General features: G+C 34.4%; 1 protein-coding gene and 1 pseudogene across 1 annotated transcript; both read right to left on the bottom strand.

Moving 5' to 3' along the window:
• Positions 1-1098: 1098 nt before the first annotated feature.
• LOC129305543 (uncharacterized) lies at positions 1099-2087 on the bottom strand (annotated as a pseudogene).
• Positions 2088-8194: 6107 nt separating this feature from the next.
• On the bottom strand, positions 8195-11067 carry LOC129306464 (elongation factor 1-alpha). The gene is made up of 3 exons (XM_054947078.1): positions 10911-11067; positions 9494-9974; positions 8195-9389 (listed from the first exon to the last, which is right to left on the bottom strand). The coding sequence occupies exons 2-3, from the start codon at positions 9953-9955 to the stop codon at positions 8502-8504; spliced, it is 1350 nt and encodes a 449-aa protein (XP_054803053.1). The 5' UTR covers positions 9956-9974; positions 10911-11067; the 3' UTR covers positions 8195-8501.
• Positions 11068-11472: the final 405 nt, after the last annotated feature.

Here is an 11472-nt window from a genome sequence, read left to right as displayed (position 1 = left end):
GAAGCAAAAGCAAATATTCTCGGAGATCTTATTTTTTGAAAAACAAAAAAAAAAAAAAAAAAACATTGTACCCTTAACTTAGCCCTTCCCTAAAAGAAAGGGAGATGTACATACCCCACACGCACACAGCATATGTCAATGTTGGGTTCAAATTCAAGACCTTTTCCAAGTGGAAGAGGCGGCGATGCTACTGCAACAACTAACTATTGACTTAACACCTAAATTTTCTCAGAGGTCTCCAATGTTAGTAATTTTTTATCCACATTTTTATCTTCTCTTATTATTTTAGAAATACTCTTTTCATCTTAAACTATAAAATAATTTAAAATAAAATTACGTATAATAAAACAAAAATAACTATTTTATAAGGTTAACTTTTTAAAACAAAACCATGGACTTTTAAAATGTCTTCTTTTTTAATTATTATATTATAATATTATTTTAATTTTTTTGAAAGGCAATATTTTTGTCACATTGTCTTATATAGTGCGACAAACAAAATTTCTCTGAAATTATTTTATAAAATTATTATAATTTAAAATGGATGAAGTATTTTATAAAATTAACACTTTAGACAACATAAACTGAATCTTCCTATGGTTACCTGCCTCCTAATGTGATAGTAATTAATTACGATTTTCATTATTAGCTTTAAAATAATTTCTCTGTGGAATACAAAATGTTTATGCTCAAGTTTTGCACTTGATTCATTCCCTTTTTAAAAAGGGGCACTCATGTCTACCATTTTTATTCCCAACTTGCTCGATAAAACAAGGAAAGTAATCCTCTCCCATGACATTCACACGAAAACTTAGAACAGCGACCAATACCATCAGACCCCATTTCTATCCGTAGACGTTTTGCTTGTTGGATTCCGGATTGCTGTCCAAAGGGTTTTGCCCTAACTGTTGTTGAGTTGAGCTATCTTTTTAGGCTCAGTTTGCCAAGCAGAAGGTACAATAAAATGCCAGTCTTATACCTGCAAATCATAATTCCTTTTGGACTTTTGGTAAATTTCAGTTCAAAATTTAGAAAATGTAGTTTTGCAAATTTTAATCCAAACACGTGAGCAATCCCCACAGATGCAGAGCTTCACATTCATTCAGTCATGTATGGTTTGAAATTTCTGTAAGCAATGACTGCATAGAAGGGATCTAGCCCAGACATTAGTCCTAAAAGCTTCATGATCCAACCACAGGGGAATTGCTCTCCTTGGCATCGTCCTTAGAAGGAAACTTACGAACAACCTCAGGCTCTGTGAAACCTTCGACGCTTTGGAAGTACTGTACCACAAGTTGTACCCTACTGTACGCAGTGCCTTCCCTCCACGCGCTTATGGCTTTCTCATAGAACATTCTGTTACTAAAACTCACTATGAACAATCCTCCTGGCTTGAGTATTCGAAAACACCTCCGCGAAACCTGTTCTGATCTGTGTTAGTGATGTTCTGTCTAAGCAAAACACAGATAAAGACCTGGAGAATGCAAGGTTTTAATATTATTATATTAGTACTAACCTGCTCAGGTTGTTGCAGATACTGCACACTAACAGTGCACAACACTGCATCGAAACAACAACTGTCGAATCCAAACTTGTTATCCTCGTTCAGATCCCTCACAACAAAGTAGTCCAGTCTGGGATTCCTGGCCAGCTCTTGAGCATTCAACCCATGCCCCACCACTCTTGTGTAATTGACATCATTGGGAAGATGGCTAACCCAAGAGCTCATGAGGTCAAGAATCTGCATCTCAGGCCTCAACCTCTGCCTGTAAAGACTGGTGAGTGTAGAAATGAAGCCATCGTCGACATGGGTCACCAATCGTGGGTATAAGTAGAAGTCTCTGTCTGGGTATGTGTTCAGTTTGGTTCTGCTTCTGGGGTGAGAACAAGGCGTTTGATTTTGCCGACTGAGGATTTGTTGAGGGTTGAGATGATGGCTCTCGTTTGAAGTGCTTGCCATTGTGAATGAAGTTCGCTGGGTTTTGAACAGAGATGAAGAGATGGGTTGCAGATTGGTATGAAACTTTGTATAGATGGTTGGAGCCATGGATTGGAGCTTCAGATGGAGAGAACTAGAGCTTCGAATGATTTTGTTTTCACTGGAAAATTACAGGCTAATTATGAATTGTAATAGATAATCTTCCAGTGGCTGTGGTAGGAGAACCGAGAACCAGAACTACTTTCATATCTTTTGGGCCTCAATACCCTAATTCTCATCAAGTGTTTGCATTTGGTTCTATTGATTTTTTTGGTCTCAACATATGTTATCTCTCACTTAATTAAATGCATTAAATTTAAAAAATGATTACTAGTAAATCAAGCAATATTGAATCTATAATTACAAAAAATTAAACATACAAGTAAAAAATTTTACGATGAGCTGATCTCCCAACTTTTGGTGAACAAAAATATCTGATCCTAACTCCTAAGACAAAGCACTTCTGCTTACAGCTGTTCGACTAAAAGTTTTCCTTGCGTTATTTTAATTTCCATTAATGAGCTAGATTAAGCCAGTGGAATAGGAAGACAACCAAACGAGCCCTTAGCGAAGGCGCTCGTAGGCGGGCCTCTATCCCTGCGTTTGAGGCTCAACCGACGGACCAGGCCCCACTTAGACTTTCTTCCACCGCCGATCTCCGTTTCACCGTTATCGACCGCCGGCAACCTTGGTAGCGATACCGGCTCCACCCGTCCCTGCCTCGTCTTGATGTCGCTCAGCTCCATTTGCAGCGGGTGCTTCAGCACTCCGAACAAACCGTTATGATGCTTCCAGCTTCCGCTGCTCCGGCGCCGATGTTCACCATCCGACGATGACTGGAGGTAGGAAATCGACCCTCTATGGCGACCGGAATTTAGTTTCCCAATGGACTCCGACCTCACGAGGAAAGGATTCTTCCGTATTGTATCTGCTGGATTCGAGTCCGTCTGACGACCTATGATTTTGCCGCAGAATACGATGTCGTTTTGGGAGGCGGCCTTGGCAGCGGAATCTGAGATCGCCGTGGGGAATTCGAACTCAAAGTGGTTCGGCTTCATCTGAGAAGCGGGTTCGAGAAGAGGATTCATGTCAGAGCATTCTTGTAGGGAAGGTTTGTGCTTCATTACTTTCTAATATTGTAAGGTATCTTTATGAGATGAAAAGAAACAAGAGAGTTAGAGCTGAGAGGCTGAGTGACCCTATTGTGAATTGTGAATTGTGAATTATGGAGCAACATTGAGGGTTGGTTATATACAGTTAGGGAGGTGACGTGACTGAAAGCTTGACTTGAAAGATCGAGAAGTTGAAGAGAGAGCGTGAAGGAGACTGCAGAGTAGATGGTAGAATACAGAGATCGAAAAATTGACTAGGTCATGAAAGGAAAAAGGAATGTTTGTGTTTGGTTCATGAGATGTTTCTTGGAATATAAAGGTAACGTGGGATTTCTAGAGGGCATGAACGGTTGTTTCACGCTCTGGGATTGCTTTCCGCTATTTATTCAAAGGATCGAGTCTTCCACGCAATGAAAACAACTTTTTGAAAGTTGAAATACTAAGCTTTGTTTGTGATCAACCGCTTTGAACTCGGTAGGATTCCACCTTTAATGTCAACTTGGAAGTCCTTTGGATTGGTATGAGCTTTGAACAAAAGACCTCTATAGTTTGACTCTGTTTTTATGTGACACAAGAGTCTATGGCTTTGTTCTTTATGGACCCTGCAGCTGTGGCAAGCTGTGTTTGGATGGATTCAATTGAAGAGCAGCCATGAATTTATTCTCAAATTGTATGATTTTCATCAACCCTGCCCCATTATATGTGTGTGTATTGATTGCACGCTTTTCTACCTTAGATGTTGAAGAAGCCAAGAAAATGTACATAGTTACCAACTAGCATATAATTCTGCTGGTTGAAGGCTCCGTTAGCTTAATTAATGATCTCAATTTGCTCTTTATTAGGTTCAACAAGTCTATTCTAGATGGATCAAGCTTCACTCCAAACCCAAGCCCACATTGATGAATGGGGACTTATGTGGATATTAATGAGATGTCAAGGTTCTTGAGTGCAATAATCTATTTTTTTTGGTAAGGTGTTACATATTCCTTTCGAACCATAAGTTATAGTTAACTAATTTATGATTTATGAATAATATTAGTTGAAATTTTAAATTCTTAAAAATGTCAACATCTTTTCATTTATTTTATACAAAAGTCTTTATAATAATAATTAAAATTTCAATGCATGATTTTTTAAAATAAAGAATAATAAATAAAGTAAGGGCATAATTGAAAAAACAAATATAAATGTTATCTAATGTGCTATATTTTGGATCAGATGAGGTGTATAAAAGATATCTTATATTATGATAAGGAGAGAGCATATTACAAATAGTTTAGTAGGAGATTCATGGTCTCAATTAAGGAAGGGAATAGGCTAGGCCCCTAATATGGGCCTACAGTCTAGCCTACGTCAAGCTTATCTTAACTTATGAGTCAATAAGTTGACTTATTTACACACACACACATATTATGTAACATATTACTAACACATTAATTTCACCATTTGATTTTTAACCAATTTATTCCTTTTGTATTTTTAGTTATATTTTCAATCATATTGGAATTTATATATTAATTTTAATGTTATTACTTTATTGTTATATTGTATTGTAGTTGGTAAGTCCTTTTAATTATTACATATTGTAATTGATACAGGTTATGTATTGTATATTATAATAATCCTAAAGTATATTTCAAACATTTAAAACTAAAATGAAAATTTATTTAAAAGAATTACTTTTAAGTAAGTAATTTTTAAATAGGTTTTTAGGTCAAACCAGGTTTGAAGTAAGTTTAAACTTGAGCCCTGAAAAAAACTATATACAAGCTTTAGGTCAATTTTAAGCTTTTGATTTATTATACAAGCTTAAATTTATTTAATTAAAGTTTAATTTAACCTAACCTATTTTTATTTTACTCTTAATAAACATGAACTTTTAGTTGGATTGTTGGGCTGCGTCTTATAGCCATAATTTCAGGGACTTCACAATTCACATGCTGCGGCTGCTCTCGTTTTTCTCGAGTCAACAACAATAACTTCTAATAACTACTCATTTTTATTGACTGATTTATTTAACTGTATTTTTCTTATCTACTTTTTAAAAAATAAATAATTCACTAAAAATTGCTGCGTTCACTTGTGTTTGAAATGGGAAAAAATGACGTGCACATTGTAAAATTCTTCTTTGCAAACACAACTTTATAACTTTTATCCAATTACGCATCCTTGAAGAGTTTTACCAGGGGAAAAAAACGGAAGATGACAAAAAAAGTGTCATTTATTGCGCTTTATATGATGAGTTTCTTCCATTTAATGGTGGGTTGGGTCTTTTTCTCAGACAAATATTCTTTCCGTCGTTATATATAAAAGATGTTTCTAGCAAAATAACAATAAAAATTTATTATTTTATTGAAATTATATGTTTCTTTTATTTTTATATATAAAATATTTTTAATTAATCTCACATACCAATACAAATAAAATTTTATTATTTATTTTGAAATTACATAAAATTACCATGACTTTCTAGTTTTTTCTTAATAATGTCATAATTAATATCATGATAGTAATGTATAGAACACACAGTTAATATTTCCTTTTTCAAGATAATGACAGAATTATTTAATTACTCAAAAAAATATAATATTCCTTATATTTAAAAATAAAATAATTTTTTTGAAGACATTTTATATAAAAAAATCGGAGGGAATAAAAGCACAATAATTAGTTTTGATGTTTATGTTTGTCTTTTATGTTTGGGTCAATTTTGATTGTAATCTTTCTGGCCTTCTATATTTTTCAAGTTCTGAGCTTAAGAGGAAAGCCCATTGGACTTTTGTCTGCAATTGTTTCGCTTTGTTTATTTAATTTTTTTTTTAAATAATGAGCGTTAAACCTAATAAAAAAGACTGGTCTGTCATAATATGACAAATTAAAACTTGAATTCCTATTAAGATTAGTGTAAGTATATACATTTTTCTTATAAAAAATGTCTAGTTTAAATTCTAAAATTCAAGTATAACCAAACCAAATTTAGAGGTAAGTAAATATAAAGATTTAGTCATGTTCTTCAAATATTAACATTATTAAAAAAATGTATTACTAAGTAATTATTTTTTATGAACAAATAATAAATAATAAATTTATTGAAAATATTTAATTTAGAAATTTATTAGTAAATAGTCTATTAATATATGTAAATTAAAGTCAATATAAAAATTATTAAAAGAAATAAAGAATTACATGAACATGAAAAATAAGACTTTTACTATTAATTGGACAAAGCTTAATACCTTATAAGCTCAAATATACTTATAATAAAACAATTTAAAAAAGGAATTTTAAAAAAAAAATCACTTGGTCAAGCTTCCATGACCGGTCAATTTGTAGCCTAGCTTCACAGCCTGCAATGCAACTATCTCAAAATGTTAAAAAGGCAAAGAATATATTACTAACGACTGTTTGGAGGTGACCTAAAAATAAAAGGCAAAAAGAGTATTGTTTGACAGTGATGAACAGTACTTTTGACCATCTGAGGTCACTTGAAAATAGAAGGCATAAAAATACCGGTTCACTTTATTAATTATTTTTTAAAATAGTGAAGTAATCTAATTTATAAATTATTGAATTAATAGGGACATTTGCACATATAATTATTTCATAAAAGCAAGTAAAAGAAATAACCTATCCTTTCTTAAATTTAAAAAATGACCTTTTTAATATTTAGTTTATAATTAATTTATAAAATTGTCCTTTTAATATTTACTTTTTGTAAATATCAGAAGATTCAAAACGTAAAAAATCTCTAGAATGAGAGAGATGAATGTGAGAGAGAAGATGGAACTGGAGGTGAGAGAAATGAATGCAAGACAGCAGAGCAATGTGAGAGAATCATAATCACAACCGCGAGAGACAAACGCAAGGTGAGATATATCGACGAAACAAAGCACATCGACAGGGAAATGGAGCTACAAATTCATATTGTTTATTTTTTTAGTTTAGATATTTAACTTTCTATGATAAACTAAGAGTGCAAAAATATTTGTGTATTCTATTTGATTTGTTTTGGAGAAATGATTGTGTTTTTTCATATTACTAATTCACAATACTACATCGTTGATCTACTATTGTATATCACTGATATACTATCATAGATCAACATAATTAGATAATCAGACATAAACTTGTCAATCCTCAATGATATAATATCACAGATTAATAATATAAAAAATACATAATTATTTGTTCAAAATGAATTAAACAGAGTTTGCAAAAATTTTGATGTTACTGAGAGTGAAGATGGTGAACATTTGATAACAAATAATAGATTCAAGCTTAATTTTCTGCTTTAAGAAATAAAAATTTTTCTTCAATATCTAATGTCCTCTTTATTCTTGAACAAAATAAAGAGAGAGAGAGATAGAGAAAAAGTTGTGCGATGAAAAAAAAAATGATTCAGAGAAAAAAGGTAAAGATTCAATCTGTTAAAAATAAATTACAATAAATATATTATATTTAATAATAAATTTAATATGAAGGATAAAAAAGTAAAATATATTTAATTAATTTTACAAATGAGCTATATTCCAAAATACTTAAAAATTTTATCCATAATTTATGAAAGCTATATTTTTTGAGGTCATTGAACTAATTTCCTCAAATTATTAATAATATGTCTTATTTAAAAAAAATGTCTAAATTATCTTTAAAAAATAAAAAAAAAGACAAAAATAATATCATATAATTTATTTTCTATTTAAAACTAATGTTGTAATTTTATTAAATTTTATTTTTTATATTTTTATTATATTGATATTAATAAAAATAATTTATAAATAGAATTAGAAGTATCGTCGATAAACGGTAGTTTTGATCAGTTTTATCATATGGAGATGACAATGAGAGAGATATTGAACTATGATACTGATATTGATTTCTTCTTTCACCTCACAATAAAGGGACTCTTACTTCTTGGCTCGGGTAAGGGCCCTGTTTCTCAACTTGGAAGCGAGATCAGCAGCGCCAAGTCCCGTCAAATCACCGTTTCATTATCTCAAACGTGTCATTCACCGCCACCAATAAGGTAACCACATATTAGCAAGATCTAAATTTGTGCAGTGAAAAATTCGAGGGAAAGAAAATAAGATTGGGCTTGAAAATGAAAAACTAAAAAAAAAATATAAATTATAAGTAAAATTAAAGCATCCCTAAGCAGCGAAAGAGCAAACCTAAAACCCTCAGGCTGCTTTTGAAAATGGAGTTCGCATAAGACTGACATTAAAACAAAACATGACTCGGCAGACTGAAACGAAAACTCTTTGCCGCCATCAAGAACCCAGACTTGCATGTTAAGGCTGCAAGACAACGACAGATACTCAAAACTATAACAAAAGCATCCGACTCTTCAATGACGAAACTAACAATAAACCACTGATTTCTGCAACCTTGATACCATGTAGTTGCAGAAATCACTTGCCTCCCTTCTTCTGGGCTGCCTTAGTGACCTTGGCTCCAGTTGCGTCCTTCTTCTCCACGTTCTTGATGACTCCCACAGCAACAGTTTGACGCATGTCCCTCACAGCAAAACGTCCAAGTGGGGGATACTCAGAGAAAGTTTCAACCACCATGGGCTTGGTGGGAATCATCTTAACCATACCTGCATCACCATTCTTCAAAAATTTGGGCTCCTTCTCAAGCTCTTTACCAGATCGCCTGTCAATCTTGGTCAAAAGCTCGGCGAATTTAACAGCAATGTGGGATGTGTGGCAGTCAAGCACAGGGGCATAGCCATTTCCAATCTGACCAGGATGGTTCATGATGATAACTTGAGATGTGAAGTTGGCAGCCTCCTTTGCAGGGTCATCTTTAGAGTTAGAGGCAACAAAACCACGCTTCAGATCCTTGACTGCAACGTTCTTCACATTAAATCCCACGTTGTCACCTGGAAGAGCCTCCTGGAGAGCCTCATGGTGCATCTCAACAGACTTAACTTCAGTTGTCAGTCCCGAGGGACCAAAAGTCACCACCATACCAGGCTTCAGAACACCAGTCTCCACTCGTCCAACTGGCACAGTACCAATACCACCAATCTTATAGACATCCTGCAAGGGAAGCCTGAGAGGCTTGTCTGAGGGCCTCTTGGGCTCTTGGATCTGATCAAGAGCCTCAAGGAGGGTTGGACCCTTGTACCAGTCAAGGTTGGTGGACCTCTCAATCATGTTGTCACCCTCGAATCCTGAGATAGGGACGAAGGGAATTTTATCTGGGTTGTAACCAACCTTCTTCAAGTAGGAAGAGACTTCCTTCACAATTTCATCATATCTGGCCTTTGAGTACTTAGGGGTAGTGGCATCCATCTGTTACAAAGACACGAAAAGGCAACATAAATTCTGCTGAAACACAAATGCAATAATCAGATGTGACCAAAGCAGTGTAGCTCAAAGAAAAACTACACTCATACCTTATTGCAGCAGCAGATCATTTGCTTGACCCCAAGAGTGAAAGCAAGCAGAGCATGCTCACGAGTCTGTCCATCCTTTGAAATACCTGCTTCAAAACCACCAGTAGTGGAATCAATGATCAGGACGGCACAGTCAGCCTGGGAAGTTCCTGTAATCATGTTCTTGATGAAATCACGATGTCCAGGAGCATCAATGACTGTGCAGTAGTATTTGGTGGTCTCAAACTTCCACAATGCAATATCAATGGTAATTCCTCTTTCACGCTCAGCCTTAAGCTTGTCAAGCACCCAGGCATATTTGAATGATCTCTTGTTCATCTCAGCAGCTTCTTTCTCAAATCTCTCAATAACACGCTTGTCAATTCCTCCAAGCTTGTAGATCAAGTGGCCAGTAGTAGTTGACTTCCCAGAGTCGACATGACCAATAACCACAATGTTGATGTGAGTCTTCTCTTTACCCATGATGCCTTAACAGGAGATACTGTAAACAAAGATAATCAGATTATAATTCTCAATATCACAAACAAAACATTCGTTCATTGGAGAATAACTTGGAAGAATCCATCAATGCGGTTTGACATTTAACAGTACATATCATCGTCATTATTCATAAATTTGAAATGATCAAACTCAACATTTATCTCTCCAATAGCGACAACAATCACCATTGAAATGGCTAAAAAATTTTCAATCCATCAACTAAAGTGCGTTCACATATTAGATATGTTGAAGAAAATTAGTCAAATAAAAATGCCACACCAAACATTCCAAAAAAGTATTAAAGTCCTTATTTCAGTCTTGATGTTGATTTATCTTATCACGAAACAAAAAGAAGAATAAATTACTCCACATTAAGGAGAATGCAAAAAGATTAAGTCAAAACTTTCATATGCATACCACGACTAAGAATAAAAGTCATCTCAGCCAGAAGATCAAATATCAATGAACAGGGGACCACAAATCAGATATATGTAAGCAAGAGCTCAAGCATGTTCAATATATCACACATCTATTGGCTGCTACATGACCATAAACTCCCAAGCCACACTCGGTAAATTTCCTCACAACATCACAGATCCGGAATTACCTAGTGAAGATAACAAAGACTCACACCTTTGGCAAAGGCATGCTAGGATTTAGATATTACAATATCAGATCTATGCATGCAAACATGAGAGTAAAAGCATAAAACCCACAATCTGGAAACTTATCCTCGAATCAGTTACAAAAATCAAATGCACTCGACACAGACAGAATAACTCACATCAACCAGCAGCCGTCAAGCAAATCCATCAAAGCATAAAGAACGCACAAAAACCCAGGAAACATCATCATCCACCATCCAGATAAACACAAGTGACATTCTAATCGGCTTAGTAACATAAGAAAACAAGCGAGACGCAGATCAAGATTTTACCTTCAACGAAGTGGAGAATGCCAAGCGAGTACCCTCAGCCGCACTAGAGACTGAGCGATAAAGGAAATAAGCAGAATTCGAAGGCTTTTATATGGCAGCACGAGGATGCCGTTTTCGAAAATACCCTCGTTGTTTCGTATTTGACCTAATCTATTGCCCCACTCGCAACCAATGCAGTGTTTGCTAAATTGCACTGAAATTGGCCTGAATCGCCAAGTCAGGAACTTGGATCAAGGAAGGTACGATCGACGCGCTTTAAATCCGTGTTGTTCTGGGGCTTTTTCTTTGTTTCGCCCTAGTGGCCTGCTTGGAATAGGCAAAATTCGTCACAATCACAAGGCGATGAATATCGGAATATTTATGTGTCTTTCCCTATCATATTTTTCTGGGAGAGTGACGTTAAACTGTAAATGAGGAAATTATTTTTTTTTTTTACAGGAGAGTGACATAAATTAAATTGTAAGCGAGAAAATTAGTGGCAGTTAAATTTTGATAATTTTTTAAAAATAAGTTGCAAGTATCAAATTAAATACTTACAAATTTAGAGTTTTAGTGACTAATA

Source organism: Prosopis cineraria, unplaced genomic scaffold, assembly GCF_029017545.1.
Source record: "Prosopis cineraria cultivar Desert tree isolate PC_DT_omini unplaced genomic scaffold, ASM2901754v1 PC3, whole genome shotgun sequence".
In the NCBI taxonomy this organism is placed as follows: Eukaryota; Viridiplantae; Streptophyta; class Magnoliopsida; order Fabales; family Fabaceae; genus Prosopis; species Prosopis cineraria.
The sequence above is the reverse complement of the archived record's forward strand: the minus strand, read 5'-3'. Positions and strand labels throughout refer to the sequence as shown.

Coding starts and splice junctions, on each gene's coding strand:
- LOC129306464 (XM_054947078.1), bottom strand. CDS start 9,955: ATGGGTAAAGAGAAGACTCACATCAACATTGTGGTTATTGGTCATGTC. Junction 9,390..9,493: donor TGATCTGCTGCTGCAATAAG/GTATGAGTGTAG, acceptor TCTTTGTAACAG/ATGGATGCCACTACCCCTAA.